Raw genomic sequence first — 18,273 nt, forward strand, 5'->3', positions numbered from 1 at the left:
GATCGTTATCACTGATTATTTCATGAAAATCCCCAGCTTTCGACAGAGATATTGCTTTACTACTTGTCGTATTACTGTGTGTGACAGTTGTATTTTGGACAGAACTGTATACTCTAACTATATATCCAGATTTAGGCGGTGTTGGAGGAACAATGAATTCATAAGCGAAATGTTCTACCGGGAGAAGTTGCTCTACTAAATATTCCCCATTGCTAGAACATGCTTTTGGCGCATAAGTAGCTTCGTGCCCAGAAAAGACGGCGATAAGTTTATTGCTCTTTACGAGAACTCCGCTCAAATCATCATAACGTCTGAACAGATATGTATCTAGATGATTCACTGAGACTGAAGTTATATGGCCGTTAATGGCTATTTCTATATTTGTGTTATCATGTGCAGAAAGGATAAGAAAATTGCTTAAGCAACAGTGATCATACGAGTGATACGACGCTATAACGTATCTAGTCGACAACATTGTAGCAGGAAGTGCAAGGAACCCCTCCCAGGTATTGCTCGGGTATTTTATTACAACAAGAGATACATCAACGTCTGTTGTCACATGAATACCTTTTCTTTCAACCGCCGTGTTAACTTTCGTAATTGTGTCTCCTGTTACTTTATATTCCAGACTTTGATTGAAGTTTCGGGTAGTATTAATACCTAAATATGGCATGTGTATAGTTGCTGTTCCAGAGGAATTTGACGTAATGAGAATAGAAAACTCATAATCACTGTCGTCGTACGACTTCAAAATTCCAATATAGAAGTCTCGTCCGATCGTACCTGAATTATAATAGAAATCAATATTTTGAAATAAAAACGTTTTTATTTTAAAGTATTGAAATAATTATACGTATTTGTTGTTGTTCGTACACGTGGACATGTTTCAAATGAAATGTTTTAAATACATTTTGTGTTTTACAAACTCTAGGAGTATTTTATATATAACAAAAACTGCTTTGTTACACTTTTTCACTCACTTATTTTTACTTTCTTTTTCTCTCATATTTTTTACTTTAAAGTAGTGTTCAATGAAAATAACTTCAAATTCAAGCAAAGACCGAGATCATCATTCGTAATATAAAATTATTTCAATTCGATGAATTTACCTGTCGCCTCCGTTTGACCACATGATGCACTTAGAACGTATAAAAACACCAGCAGAAGTCCCTGAAATAATTTTAAGTCTGGGATGATTTATCAAAATTAGTAAACGCCTCAATTTAATTTCAGATTGCGTCATGTGTTTGTTGTATGCGGTTCTTTGAATATTGACAGTCAAATTCATAACGGCCAAAAACTCAGAAATAATATTCTCATGCGCATACGTTATACGTTCTGTGCATTCGATATTATAATATTCAGCCCAACTTCGGTAATGTGCTATTTTTCTAACCTGTCACATTTGCATACATTATACGCCCTGTGCATTTAATATTATAAATTCGGTCCAACTTCGGTGCTATCCGTATGTTTTACGGAAATAAATTTTGGTTAAGTGTCTAAATATCATTGTTAATAATGTAAGTGAAACGCGTACCCGTCGTTCGTATCTGAGGCTCAGTGGTTAAAACACATGGCTAATATGCGGGAAATCGCTGGTTCGAGTCCATAAGCGAGAACATTTTTTATTTTCATTTTTTTGTTGTTCATTGATTTATATGTTTTAATTTACAAAGGGACACGCGAAAGTCGAAATTCACGGGCTTCAGGATAAAATGTGTTGCGTACTGAAATTTTAGCGATCGAAACTGAATCATGAATATAGCTTGTTTTAATTCATATTATGAAATTTGCAATATACTGAAATAAACCGTGAATAAAAATAATATAAAAGAATAGAAATTAAAACAGTGATAAAAGTTTAAAAAAATAGTTGTAAAAATACAATGGAGGAAATATTGGATAGAAATGTACATGTACCAAGTGTTTGTGAAAAAAGTACAGATATTACACGGTTTCGAACATAAGACCTCGAGGTTTCAAGCTATTGATATTGACCACTGAGCTATCGTGACTTTCGTACATTCGTATACACGCTTTAAATATAAACCATTTTAATTGCAGATTACTTTCCGTACACTGCATAGAATGTACCGAAATTAAATATTCTGTGCACCGACCACTGGCACCAGACCAGAAAGAAAATGCCTCTGTACTTTTTATATCCTACCCCTAGGTATTCTATAAGAACCATGGTCATGAACGGGAAAATATACTATCCCATTTCAATCGTATATTGCTCACCTAAAACGCGCAGATCGGTGAATGCGTACCTAGCATATTGAACAAACGATAATTTATCTTCCATCGTGCAGCAGTCATATTGTCTCAATATTCCGATTTGCAGAGATGCTAAGCATATTTTATGCTTTCGTCAACGTTACAGAAAAAACTTGCGTGAACTCCCCTAATGAACATCCGGCCTAGAGGTCACAGCAGTGTACACATGTTAGGCGCAATGTAAACAAACAAAAACAGAATGCAAAATATTCACAGTTATACAATAAAACTCGAAATGATGAATGAAATTCATATTGTATGTGACTTTGAATTTGAAATTATACGTTGGTAAAAATCTGTTCTGTTTATTTAATTCATTTTGCTCATTTATCCTACATTTACACATTGTAGCATACACGTGTAGTAAAATGACGATTGACATACATTTTCACATCAGCCAATCAGAATGGTTTTGTAATCTAGACCGGAACTTCACCAGGGAAGTTCAAGCAAGTTTTTTGTGTAACGTTGAAAAACTGTAAACTTCGCGTTGTTTTTCTAAGACAAGAAGTGTTGAAGAAATGTGACCGGTACACAATGGAAGATAAATTATCGCGTGTTTAATATCCATAGTACACATTTACCGAACTACATGTTTTAGTTATGAAATGCGCGATTGAAATGGGTAAGTATATTTTCCCGTTCACTACCATGGTTCTTATAGAATACCTAGGGATAGGGTATAGCATGTACAGAGGCATTTTCTTTCTGGTCTGGTGCCAGTGGCACCGACCATGTAATCAATATGCATTTTGACAGGTCAATAAAATAGTACTATCCCACCAGGGATACCTGACAGTGACGTCATATTGTGTTTACTTTCCAATGTTTACCTTATATTGTACTGGATTATCATTGTTTCTTTACCTATAGCCCGCATGGATATGTAGCCCAGAGGATAACGACGCTGTCGTAGTAACCGAAAGATGCCGAGTTTGAATCCGCTCGGCGGGACTTTTTTCCCGCACGGTATTTTCATGTTCAACTGTATAGTTATCTTGATTTTCTGGTGCTTCACGAATTATGCGTACAGAACAAAATGTGTAGAAATTGTATAGAAAACGTTCGACATTTCACTCCACATAAAATGGCTAAAATGGCTATGAACACCTTTTTAACTGTTACGAGGCTTTGGAGAATAACGAGAAAGCACTATCTATTCTAAAACACAATGGACTGACGGTGAGACAGGCATATGTTGCATTAACATTTGGTTTACTTCATATTAACTAAAGATAAATGACTGATAATTAAAAACAAACTATCAAGTAAAACATAAATTTTTTTTCAAGTCAAGCATAGCAAATGTAACTTCCAAACAATATATATTTTGCTACCAAAAATACATAAAATATACCTCACCTACCACTGATTTCGAACTCACATCGCCTGCGTGACAAGTAGCCAACACATCCACTGGGCCATACCTTATTTAGAATTCCGCAAATGATAAGGACATATTTCTATCTATTATAAGTATACATCCGTTTGGGAATATACCGTGGTTATTTATAGTTTGTTGACAAAGCTCAAAGGTCAATGTCACACTTGGCAGTCAAATGTTAACATGGAATGAACAGGGTCAGTTTTGTGTCTGGTCCATAACTCTGCCATCCATGAAGGTATTTTAATATTACTTGGCACAAATATTCCCCATGATGAAATGAGGTGTCATGCGCAAAATCCGGACCCCTAGCTCAAAGCTCCAGGTCACAATTGGAGGTCAAAGGTCAATAGGTTTTTTTTTTGCTTTCCGGTCCAGAACTCTGTAATCCAGTTAAGGGATTTTAATATTACTTGGCATAAATATTCCCCATGATGAGACGACGTGTCATGCGCAACACCCAGAACCCTAGCTTAAAGGTCAAGGTTACACTTGGAGATCAAAGGCCAATGGGACATTTTTCCTGTCCGGTGTATAGCTTTGTCATGCAAAATAGGATTTGAATATTACTTGGCACAAATGTTCACCACTATGAGACAGAGTAAGAACCTGGTCCCTAGGTTGAAGGTCAAGGTCACACATAAAGGCCAAAGGTCAGGCACAAGAATGACTTTGTCTGGAACACTTCTTCTTCATGCATGGAGGGATTTTGATGTAACTTGGCATAAATGTTCACTACTATGAGACAGATTGTTGTGCGCAAGAACCATGTCCCTAGGTCTAAGGTCAAGGTCACACTTAGAGGTCAAATGCCAAATTCAAGGATGACTTTGTCCGGAGCATTTCTTCTTTATGCATGAAAAGATTTTGATGTAACTTGGCACAAATGATGACTACCACGAGGCACTCTTGTTTTTAGAGTTATGTCCCTTTGTTGTTACTATAAATAGCTTATATTGTAACTTATTTATTACAGGCTGTAGGGAAAAATTGAGACCAGTTTTCTGTGGTACAACATGCATGTTACATCCAATTTTTTGGTGTATTTTGACGTATCTCTACCTGGTGAAGAGTTTTGTGTGGACTTGTATAGAATTTTACCTTTCTGATAATCTGCTTAAAAATGCTATATGAAAACAACTATAGCTTTTTATATATACAAATTTTAATACAAGTGTTTTGTTATAGCATATTGTATATATAGTACAATATTGTTTACACATTGACAGATATCAGTTCATTATCACGCCTGGTAATCTCCAGAATCATAACCTTTTGGTTATGTATGAAAATGCTTCTGCTGTGATTTCCGGTTATGATGGTTTTCATGTAAAAACAGTGACACAGGTAAGAATTTCTTACGTTTTCTTTCTAATATTACTATAAACTAAAAATCAGCGAATGCTATTCGATGCACGATTGAACAATGTACTATAAATTAAAAATCAGCGAATGTGATGCACGACTGAACAATGATTACATACATACTAGATTTGACTTGCAGCGGGTCATCGGACCAGCGGGTCATCGGACCAGCGTTTGTGTGCCGATCCATGCATTTGTGGTTAAATTCCGTTTCGACAGATATTGTTTTACGAAGAATCATAACCCCCTTTGAAGAATCATAACATCATCAACCGAATCATAACACTTAATTATCTAAAATATTTCCGTCGTAAACAACGCTCTCACACATTTTTGTGGGGATAACTTTAAAACGTTTGTGTAACATTGATCGACTGGCGCCGACTATTTGCCACAAGAAAACGTATGTTCGAAAACAATAGCAAAAAGCGGTATGGGTGGCACAGAAACGCTAAAATGTCATCATGTGTACAACTTCTAAAGTTGACAGGAAGCAAACAGTTGGTAGCTGCAAGGAAAATCTAGTATGTATGTAATCATTGTTCAATCGTTCATCGAATAGCATTCGCTGATTTTTAATTAAAAGTAATATTAGAAGGAAAACGTAAGAATTCCTTACCCGTGTCACTGTTTTTACGTGTAAACCCTCATAACCGGAAATCACAGCAGAAGCACTTTCATACATAAACGAAAGGTCATGATTCTGGAGATTACCGGGCGTGATTATGTTATACGTACTGCAGTAGACAAAATTAGTTGCCTTCCAGTAGGGGACTTTGTATTGCATGGCAATACTTCGTTCACTTGTTAAATTTGTAATGTAGTGAAAGGAAGTGTGAATAAAAATAACATAAAAATATATAAAAAGATGAGACATTAAAGAGAATTCCTATAACATTTTTCCTTTCATAGATTTTTTTTTCAAATTCACAGATATAATAGGAAAATTTGTGCTGAAAACAATGAACAAATAAAAACAATGGGTCACCAGGATTGTTTCTGTGAAATATTGTTTTGAACACACCCACTGTTGCTGAAACTGCCAGCGAGTTTTCAACATTTTCCTAATTTTCTGCTTTTTTTTATACATTTGTAAATATCAGCCAAAATATGCATCAAGACAGCACAATAAAGTTTATTCTTTTTACAGATTTAATTATATACTTATTAGATATCATAGTCGTATTTGTAATACTATATCGTTACAATAATGGGTACAAATGAAAAAAAAATCTTGTTTCATATTCACTTTTGTGAACTTTTTTCAATGGAAAATACCCATAGTGAAGAATATTTATTTTATATTCTGGAAAAAAAACTGTTTCATAGATTTTTTCCTGTTTTTCTTGTGTATAAATAATTGTATCGTGAGCATAAAAAATGGCTAAAATGTATGGGTCACCAGGCTAAATTTGATGTTAAGACCGCTTGAATACAACACCTGTTCGGACGGAAAATGGCGCGTTCCTGACCAAATTGATTACATGTATATCTGCTAGAAGTTATAAAAAAGTTTTAAAAATTCTTAATTCTTTCTATAATTGAATACTAAATAATCTGAAAGGAGATATTGTCTTATCAGTACAATGTCAATATATATTATATGAACAACACTGTCTTTGTACTAAAATGTGATGTGAAAACACAGCCACAGAAATGGCAAGATACATGTCAGGCATGATACATGTCAATACAACATAAACCAGTATCAACATTTGATTACTGATAAAACTTATTAAAAATGTTATTTTATTCAAGATTCCTCATATTTAAGATTGTCTGTCACATGTTTCAACAAAAGTTGACTTCACTTCAGTTTTTCATAGAAAGTGTCGGCTGCGCAGAAAGCGCATAAAAAACTATTGGAATTCCCTTTAAAAAAGAGATAAAAATGAAAAACAAAAAACTTGTGACAATACAATCAAGAAAATATTGGATAAAAAATATACATACACAATAAGTTTTTTGAAATTTGTGAGAAAAAAAATAACAAAAAAAACAACAAAAAAAAACAAAAAAAACAAACAACCGCAGACACAAGCATGTGAAGAATTGACCTCATGACTAGGAAGGTCTAATACGTATCAGTTGTTCCATTCATGACCGATATTGTATAAAATCGGTATCAGGGGAGACAACAGCTATATGGTATTGGTAACAGGTGACCGGTATTGCGATGTTGATATTTATTGCCTCCGGGTATTGTCACCTGGATGTTTATTTCAATATCAAGTGTTATAAAAGAGAAGGTTTTCCATAAGATAATTAAACAAGCCTAATTGAAATGTCACCTTAGTTACAAACTATGAAGAAGGGATTTTCATTAGAAATAAAACAAGTGAGTTTTACCAAAAGAACATTAAATATGTAATTTTCTGAATCATAGCATTATAAACATGTTATCTTATAATAATTAAATTAAATTTTAATACTCCATATAACACATCTATCAACAATAAAAACCATATTTTCATACATATTCTTATATAAGAAGAATGTATAATTCAACACTTAAATTGTAGGAAATCTAAAATAGGGCTTTGCTCTATTGCTCATTTTATCACAAAAAGCTGCATACTTAGTATAAAGTTATTGCAAGTCTGCAACTATTCAGATATCTAACATATTTACATTGTGTAAACTTTGACAAATATCATTGTTAAAAATTGACATTTTCTACCATGAAACATCATTGCAATATCAGTGCATACACATAGTGTGTATTTCTTGACTATTACTGTTTTGACATCTATACTGTTTCAGTAATTCTTACAGTTTTTCCTTTTTTCTAAGTTTTGTTTATATATCTAATTCATCCAATTTCTGTTTGATATCATTTACTGACGATTCATTATATAAAAATGACCGTTTTCTGGTACGAACAGTCTACTTCTATAATGTCACATCCATTTTTAAGTCACAAAAATACATATATTTATTTTTTTTTTTAAACAGTTGATCACCATCTATAACACAGGTCTAGTAATTCTTAACGTATTTGCAAAATAGGAAATTTAATGAATCGAAAATTATGGAATGTCTGTAAAATTAAAAAAATAAAAAAAATAAAAAGAGAAAAGCAATTATAGCCTTATCAGTGCTGTAAACGTCTGTGCTGTTTTAAAGGCCTAGATTCACTACTATATAAGTGCCCCCCCCCCCTCCGGCAATCCAATATACAACTCCCATCTTATCTGCTGCTTATCAGCGATTACGTAACCGTAACTGATTAGAGGGCAATTAGCACAGCAGGGACCCCAACTAGACCATGAAGATGTGTGCAGTGGAGTTGAAAGAAATTAATTTTTCTTCAGTGAATGTGGAATGATAATAATATTAATTATTATTTTGATATTATATAGATGATAATAACTATTACTTTATCATTATTATAATTATTATCATTATTATATTACATAAAGGATGATTAAAGATACAGTAATAATATTGAAAATAATAATGATGATAAAACACAAGTATAGTGAAAACTTCATGAGTTCTTTGTGCTGACAAACAATATTTTTCTAATTGGAAACTGAGTTTCTTGTAGTCATGTAATCAACATTATTTGAACTTAAAATTATTGTGTTCTATCTATACTGAATTTTCATTTTTAGTATGTTGCCAAAAGTGACTTTTACATGCTTTGCTTTGTAACTTTGAAATGCACATACTGTTTTCAGTTTTAGACAAATGTTATGTACAGTATTCTGCAACTTTTAGATGAGTGAAAGTCACATTTTTACTGAAATATCACAATTCTCCAGACAGACTTTGAAAAAATAAAAACTTGCATATTTCTTTAAGTAAGTTTATCATTATTTCATTATTGTGAAAATAAGTTTCTGATTATCTTATTATTGTGTTTGATCAACAAATATTTTACATAGAAATGCCAAAAAAAAAAAAAAAAAAAAAACTAATATAACTTTAAAAGTTATCAAATATTATATCAATTTAAAATAAATTACATTGTTTCCCCCTTCTCACTAATTGATACACTTGTAAGGTAGACTGACTCTCCAATAAACATTGACCCTTGTTTATTGGAACCATACTGTGGTGGTCATTAGCCCCCAACTGTGCTGGTGAAGACAGAAATCCCTTGGCCCACTGCCAAAATCTAGGCCTTTAACGCTCCTTATCTAAAGAGGTCACGTGATCTGTTATGGACGTACATGTAAATTTCGGTCAGTGAAAAAATGTAAATTTTGGAATTTAATAACGTTATAAAACAGTGTGTTGGATTTGTTTTGGATATATACGCTTTAGCATGTACACAGATTATAGAATATTGTTTATTCATGGGTAGAAAGGGAGGAAAAAGGAAAAAAAGTAATGACAGCTTGAACAATGAAAGTTTTACAAAGGCGGGAAGGTTTACGAAATCGCCGGAGGTGGTGAGTGTCAGTAACATTCTAAGTCAAACTAACTCTGTATTGTATGAAAGTGATGATGCTTTTAACCTAAACCTAGCAGAACTTTTTGAAAGTGAAACAGAAAGCGATCTGTGTAGCAATTATATTCTTTCAGAAACGCAAGTACATCCCGCCCGCGCAGAAATCATGAATGAAAACCCGAGTCAAAATACAAAGGAGATGGCGAAAAGTCCCCGTCAAATGCAGACATTATGAAACTGTTGCTGAGTATGGATCGGAAGATAAATGGACTGGAAAAACGGTTGGTTACCTTAGAAACATTAGACAAAAAAGTAGATAAATTTGACCAAGAATTGAAAAAGTTATGGAATCATGTTCATGATAACGTTAAACGGTTGGATTCTAGGGTAGGTTCAGTGGAAGATAAAGTAGAAAGTGCCGATTTTGCAACAGGGCTTGTAAATGATAAAGTTATCCATATGGAAAAACAGTGTGAGGTTTTACGAGAAGAGATTGTTTATCTACAGTCACAATCCATGAGGAACAATTTGGTATTCGGTAATATATCGGAGGCCCCGACAGAGACGCCACACGATTGCGAAAAGGTATTAAGAGATTTCATGTTAAAGGAAATGAAGCTAGCTGAGGATCTCGTTTCACAAATCAAATTTGATAGGGTACACAGGATGGGCAAACAGAGTGAAAATAGAAGCAGGCGCATAATTGCTAAATTTACTGAATTTAAGGAGCGTGAGTTTGTACGCAAGCAGTGGAAATCACTGCAAGGTACGCCATATTTTATAACTGAACAATTTCCAAAGGAAGTAAATGATAAACGGAAGGAATTGATGCCAAAATTAAAAGCCGCTAGAAGTGAGGGTAAAAGGGCGTGGCTCGCCTATGACAAACTATATGTGGATGGTAAACTTGTTGATGATAAGTAGGGATTCAGTGGGGATGCACTTAAAATTCTTTCGTGGAATGTAAACGGGTTAACTGCAAACAAGAAAAATTCTCCAGAGTTTACAAATTTGGTTGCCGAAATTGATATTATTTTTCTATATGAATCATGGACACATAAAGATAGCGATGTGAAATTGGAAGGTTTTACGGCACATAACTTCTATCGGAAATTTCAAAATCGTAATGCACGAAGGTGTAGTGGTGGAATTGTTCTGTATTACAAAAATTCATTGAAAAGTGGTATTCAGATTGTTAGATCTCATTTCGATACAATTGTGTGGATAAAACTGGAACATAAGTTTTTTCAAATGGAAACAGATGTGTTTATTTGTGGAACATATATATGGGGTGAAGATTCGCCTGCTTATGCTATTTCAAATGTAGATCTATTTGATACAATACAAGAAGATGTTTCTGATTTTGTAAATATGGGTAAACTGTATCTGGTGGGCGACTGGAATAGTCGAGTTGGAACGAAACATGACTTTATTATTTCAGATAAATGTAACAGATTTTTTGACGATGATGATTATATTCCGGATTCATACATCTGCCGGGCCTCTCAGGATAAACATTGTAACGCATTTGGGACACGGTTATTAGATCTATGTAAAGCAACGGGATTACGTATAATTAACGGTCGAATTGGTGACGATTTTAGCTGTGGAATGTTTACTTACGCAGGTATGCACGGGGCATCCGTGATTGACCTATTGTTGGCGAAAGAGAGTGATTTCTCGCAGTTGAATGATTTTAGTATTAAATCCTTCAATGAATGGAGTGATCATGCGCCTATATTCTTTTCATTAAAGTGTAATATAAAACAGGAATTATTGCAGCCAGATAAAGAGGTTAAATTTAAATGGACGTCTTCAGATCGGGTATAATCTCAAAATTGCCAGAAATGAACAGATTAGTGGAAAATATAAATAAACAAAATAGAGAGTCAATAAATGTTAGTATACGTAATTTTACCGATATTTTACGAGAGGTGGGTGATCCTTTATGTAAAAGGTCGTATGAAAGGTCAAATGAATCGCCCATTTTTAGTGAAAGTGACTTTGTTAAACAAGCAGACTGGTTTGATGAGGAATGTGTCCGGGCAAGGCGTATTTATTTTGAAGCCTTGAGTGTATTTAATAGGCTCAAGTCAGATTATAGTAGAAAACAATTTTGTACCTTTAAAGCAGAATACAAAAGCTTGTGTCGTAGGAAGCGTAACGCTTTTGAGTTGAAAAAATTAAATGAGGTTGAAAACTTAAAATATAAAAATCCAAAACAATTCTGGAATTATTTTCGGAAACAGAAAAAGAATGTAAAAAGTGATATACAAATTGAAAATTTCAAAAAGTATTTCGAAAGTATCGGAAGTGATATTTTTCAAAATACAAATGTAGACGCAGAAAATTTTTGCAGCGAAAATGATTTTAATGAACTTGATTGTCGTTTTGAAGAATTAGACCGAAATATCTCGGTTCAGGAAATAGTGGATGCAGTTAAATTTTTAAAACGTGAGAAATCGGTTGGAACCGATGCTATATTAAATGAATATTTTATAGAAAGTATTGATATCATATCATCACATTTATGCGATTTGTTTAATGTAATTTTTTAGTAGGGTTATTTCCCTGATATTTGGACGGAAGGGATTATAGTACCAGTACATAAAAAGGGTGAATTAAATAATGTTAACAATTACAGAGGTATCACCTTAGTTAGTTGCATGTCAAAACTTTTTACAACTGTTATGAATAAACGTATAATGAATTTCTGTGAAGAAAATAATGTTATTACTGATGCTCAGTTCGGGTTTAGGAAGGGAAGGTCTACCATTGATGCTTTATTTGTATTATCGAATATTGTCCAAAATTATTTAAATTAAAACAAAAGACTATATTGCGTTTTTGTAGATTTAAAGAAATGTTTTGATACAATATATAGAAATGGTCTTTGGTTCAAATTACATAAAACTGGAATTCAAGGGAAAATGTTAAGAATAATTAAGGATATGTACCAGAAAGTGAAGTCCTGTGTTAAGTATTGTAATTCGTACTCTGATTTTTTTGAGTATGCTGTAGGCTTAAGACAAGGAGAAATAATGTCGCCTATTTTATTCTCCCTTTTCGTGGAAGATTTAGAACTGTTTTTACAAACAGATGTTGATTCTGGATTACAATTAGATGATATTGTGCTTGTATTACTTCTTTTTGCTGATGATATGGTTGTGTTAGCTAAATCTCCTGAAGAGTTGGTTGCCAAAAAATTTAAACCTCTTACATGTATATTGTAATAAATGGAGTCTAGAAGTAAATACTGAAAAAACTAAAATAATGGTATTTCGAAAAAGGGGGGCGTTAAGACAAAATGAAACATGGGAATATAATGGTAAACAGTTAGAAGTTGTAAATGATTTTAATTATCTAGGCACGATATTCAATTATACAGGTACATTTGCATTAAATCAGGAACATCTTGCAGGGAAAGCTTTAAAGGCATTGAATATTTTATTAACTATATGTCGAAAAATAAGACTTAAACCAAAAATTTTATGTCAATTGTTTGATTCATTTGTTGGGTCTATTTTAAATTATGCATCAGAAATATGGGGAAACACTAAATCAAAGGAAATAGAGCGTATTCATTTAAAATTGTGAAAAGGATACTTAAAGTATAACGTACTTCTTGTTCAGTAGGTATATATGGAGAACTTGGCAGGTACCCATTGTTTGTTAATCGTTATGTACGTATTATTAAGTACTGGTGTAAAGTTTTGAATACAGACGACATTGTCATGAGTACAGTATATAAACAGGCAGTGAACGATTGCAATAAAGGTTATAAAAATTGGGCATCACAAGTTAGAAAATTATTAAATGATTATGGTTTTACAAACGTCTGGAATGATCCTTACTCAGTTAACATAAATACATTTGTTTACGCATTTAAGCAAAGAGTGATAGATAGTTTTATTCAAGGGTGGACTGTTAGTAAGGAAAATAGTGGTGTACTAGAGTTGTATAATTATTGTAAAACAACATTTGCTTATGAATCGTATTTAGACCTCGTACCACCTTCTTCAAGAATGTACCTAACACGCATTAGAATTTCGGCCCATTCTTTGAGAATTCATACAGGTAGATATTCAATAAACAGAATTCCAAGAAATGAAAGATACTGTTTATGTTGCAATAGGCTAGATTTAGAAGATGAATATCATTTTGTTTTAATTTGTCCTTGTTTTGAAGAAATTCGCAAAAAGTTTATAAAAAGATATTAATACACTAGGCCAAGTAGGTATAAATTTATCGAACTAATCCAAACGGAAAATAAAAATAAGTTAACATTGCTAGCAAAGCATATGAAAAATGCATTAGCTTTAAGAACCTCAATATTAAGTGCTTAAATTTTTCAATAATACATGTGAGCTATATAGTTGGGGAAGCCCATAGTTAAATGCAGTGAATACTTTATATTTAGTTAGTATTGCATATTTTAATACTAATTTAAAGTGACATTATGCGCATCTTAAAGTTCTATTGAAACAATTTTCAGTCGCTTTGCATTAAAGGTATTACATTATGAAAATGCCGCATGTCTTAGAAACAAAGAAATTGGGCTGATGAAATAACATTATGTTATTTTGCTGTTGTTATTGTTTTTGCAGTGATATCCCTTGTGTTTTGTTTATGTAGATTGAGATTTCTACAGTGGGAAGGGAAGTAACTCTTGCATGCAGTTCATTTTCCTAAATGCAGTAGCTGGATTAATGCTTAAAAATGCGCATAATACCACTTTTATGAAATTTGTACATGTATATAAATGTAATGGATGAAATAAGTACCCACACGGTTATCAAAGTTCATCCTCATAAATCGCTGATGAAACGACTACTGTTTCAGTTAGATTGTTTTTTTTCTGACTATTTATGTAATGGTGGTAACTTAGATTGATATTGGTTTATTTATCAACTAGAAGTAGTACCATATATAGTTTACGTGACTATTAAAATGTTATATGTGTGTATACAATGTATATGTTACAACGATGTACGTATGTACAAGCTGAAATAAAAAAAAAATATATATATATGTTCTAAAGGTGATTTTTATTACAGGTCCGATAAAAAAGGATTTACGCGTATGTTTTATTACTTGTATCAACTATCATTCAATAAGATTACAGTATAGAAATGGTTTCATGTAAAATTATCTTGAATTGAACATGTACAATAAATTATGAAAGTAAGTAAATCACGAAGACTTTTATGATAAGTGAAAAGATCATGAAACCAGATAAATTTTTCACGAAAACAAAAAATAATTATTAAGTTACTGAAGTAAAAATCAATTCTATTTTAAATGCAAATACTTTATCTGCATTGCAAAAAACATATTCAATATAAAAATGTAGTCGCAACGAAGACGCCATTTCACATAGGCATGTGCTATTTGATGACAGAACTGAAGGACTTCTGTCTGTTTTACCTTTTTTGTACTGTAACCGAGTAGAAAAATACCGACAGTTTGCATTTGTGATCCAATTTAAGGGCCGATAGATAAGCTTTCTCTGTTTAACGTTTAATTGGCAAAATTTGCATAATTGACACTGATATTTAAATGTATATGAAACAAGCTGAGAACAACAACATAAGAAGAAATGGGCATCTCTTTCTTTTCAGAACCAAACTATTCATTGCAATATTTAACTGAATTTCATATGTTGTTAATTTGTGATATTAACACAAAATGAATTACTCGCGAAGAAAAGTTACATTTGATAAAACCTACACGAATAAAACATTCAAACACAAATTAACTTAACTGATTACTTTAACCTTTTGAACACAATACCGCATGTTCACGCGGCATAATAATATCGTCTGCATATGACACTACAACAACAACTTCGCGCTGAAGTTAATTTTTCTTCCAAATTTGTGGAAATAAACCGTCTGAGAACGAATCAAATTTTTATTTCACAAAAATGAAATAAATATCATTCAAAAGATAAATTCAATGAGAGTAGGAAATTATTTGCACTTAAGCTTTCATATTAATGGTTTTATACAAAAAATTGCTTTTAAGAAACGCATGTATGTGTAGGTTACTAACCGAGTAGGAGGTGTTCATGAAATGAAAATACCCGCGCTTGTGCGAATCGTGACACCGAGAGCGCGTAGCACTCGAGGTGTTACCGCACGAGCGCGGGTATTTTCATTTCATGGACACCGATCTAAGAGGTAAGTAACTGACTTACACAACGTCATTTTAATTTGTTGGTTTTTATTTATTTATTCATTTATTTATAAGTATTTCCTTCTCCCAGTCAGAAAATAAATTATATTGGGAATTACTTTAACTTTAGCAGATAAATTGAAATACGTAAAATGATATTAAAAAAGTTTATGAAAGTTCTGCTAATTCGCCAATGTAAATGCATTTTTGTTTACCAATTATTTGTTGGGAGTTTTTTTTATCTTTTAATGCACAACTTCACACTTCGGTTGCATGTTTATAAAACATTTTTCATGATAAACTTAGTTTCGGACTCTGCATTTACGGTTTCGTCGTGGTCGTGGTCGTTATCATCATCATCATCATCATCATCATCATCATCATCTAACAACAATAATTAAAATGATTATCTTCTTCTTCTACTCCTCCTGTTAAGTACTGAGCCGTGAATGTATCTTGTAGCTGAAAACATGACGATCGTGATTCAAAGGTCAAAATATACAATATTTAAAAAAGAAGTATACATTTGTAAATGCTAGGTATTGTCTATTTTCCATAAGTATTGACCTGGCACTCATTAATCTTCACCAGTATTTTCGGGGGTTTCCATTATTTTACGAAATATTTGTGTCCTAAAATAACCAATATAGATAACCAATGGCACGGCGGCATAGTGGTAGCTATCTGACTGCCACGCCCGATACCACGAGTTCAAAATCACTTCAGACCATTTTTTTAATTCAATGTAATGTTGTTATTGATGTTACTTTTACTCTTACAATATCTGTGTAACATATTTCACGAAATCTGATTGTTTTCTCTTGTAGATCTAGTATTCAGTTTCAGGAAACGCTGGTGAGAAATACTTTGTCTTTATCTAAGATACTTTTAAATATGTTTTATTCAACATATTCCATAACGTTTATAGACCATAATGTTTGATCCGATAAATATGGCAATATTTCTACCGATAAAATTTGGGGGGAAATGGTCAGTACGCAGGAGTTGAACCAAAAATGCAGTTTAGCAGCTAAACGTCTTGTCGGCACAGCTATTTGCACATGTGACATTATGAAAATTATAAAGAAATATATACGCAATATTTATATCGCTATTTAACTTCAGACACCGAGAATCAATTTACGGAAAATATACGGAATATTCTTGAGTGTCAGGTCAATACTTACGGACAATAACATGGCATTAAATAAACATTACAGTTTGAACTCATCTTACATTCTTTTCATGTGCTCAGGTACGGTATGATACCTGTGCATGAGCGCAGGTATGATATGATACTTGTGCACGTGCGCAGGTATGGTATGTAGGTATTCATTTTGGTTATTAACCCGCAGAGAACAATAGAACAGTTGTGTAAGAGATTTTTACACATTTTATATGGAAAAAAGAAGGCAGAAATTGACGAAATGATGGCATTAAATATCATGTTGGGAACGAATCAAAAATAAAGATAAAATTTTATTTAAAAATACCATGTGATGAATAAAATGTTGAACTTTGGTAATATTTTTGCACCTAAGGTTTGTTATTTTTAGTAATTTTGTTATTAAGTAAAACGTGTACATGCCCTTCTTATTCCTATATAGAAAATCTGACCGCTATCGATTATTGGTCGGAGGAATATTCTTCGATATGCGGCTGAACAGTTTCGATCTCACGATCTACGATCTACAGGTTTATTGACGAAAACCACTGAGCTATTGTGACTTGCGTACATACGTATAGGAATAAGGTCAGTAATTCGGTCGAAAATGTGCTTCCGTGGTGTATCGAAAGAAGTCCATAATAAATAGATCCCAATTTTCTGCGCAAATTCGTGTAGAACGAGTGCTTTAATCACACTTTTTCGCTACTAGAATACATTCTGCATGAAATGAGACGGTTTACATGTTCATACAACCCACATGGCAAGTTTTGCAGATCGAAACCGGAAGTAGGTGTTTATTGCGCAGAGGAGAGCAAATATGCGCCATTTTTAGGGTAGCAGACCACAACTGACTGGCATTTCACTAGGAACTATTCAACCCCCTATTGTCTTTTCATTTTTTCGTTAATTTGTGATAGAACTTTCATGAAAAATTGGTTTGGGAAAAAGTGATGTTCTCTAAAGATACGTAAAGACGACCTGAAGTTGTCGTTTTTATATAAAACAAAGAAGGATTTGAATTACTGACCTTTAACCTATACACGCTTTAAATATAAACCATTTTAATTGTAGGTTACTTTCCGTATACTATACGGAACAACCGAAAAACAACCGAAGATTAAAATACTCTGTGCACCGCCCATGTAATCAAGGTTACATTCCACCAATTAAATTCCTTATTTATTTCATATTAACAATAAAATATTCAGACCTCATTTTCAGCACTTTAGAGTATATCAATGATACGATAACCATATATAGTCATTTAGCTTGCCATGTCTTCTTATCAAACATAGAAAAATATTGACATGTTATGTTGTATATAAGAAAAATAATCTGTTCTTAACTTCTTAGCAACATCACCCTCTAAAAATGTCCCCATGGAAACAGCCGTTTAGCAGTTACGCGTAGGTAGACATTTTTCGCAGGAAATTCACAATAAAAATGGTCTCGATCTTTTCTCAATACAATAAACAAATAAAAATAAGCCAAAATTAT

The 18,273-nt window shown here is 32.9% G+C and overlaps 1 protein-coding gene across 1 annotated transcript; it reads left to right on the forward strand.

Annotated features, from left to right (window-relative positions):
* Positions 1-9,662: 9,662 nt before the first annotated feature.
* Positions 9,663-10,355, forward strand: LOC128551939 (uncharacterized). Its single transcript, XM_053532900.1, has one exon. The coding sequence runs from the start codon at positions 9,663-9,665 to the stop codon at positions 10,353-10,355; it is 693 nt and encodes a 230-aa protein (XP_053388875.1).
* The last annotated feature ends 7,918 nt before the right edge of the window (positions 10,356-18,273 follow it).

Source organism: Mercenaria mercenaria, unplaced genomic scaffold (assembly GCF_021730395.1).
Source record: "Mercenaria mercenaria strain notata unplaced genomic scaffold, MADL_Memer_1 contig_1849, whole genome shotgun sequence".
Taxonomy (NCBI): domain Eukaryota; kingdom Metazoa; phylum Mollusca; class Bivalvia; order Venerida; family Veneridae; genus Mercenaria; species Mercenaria mercenaria.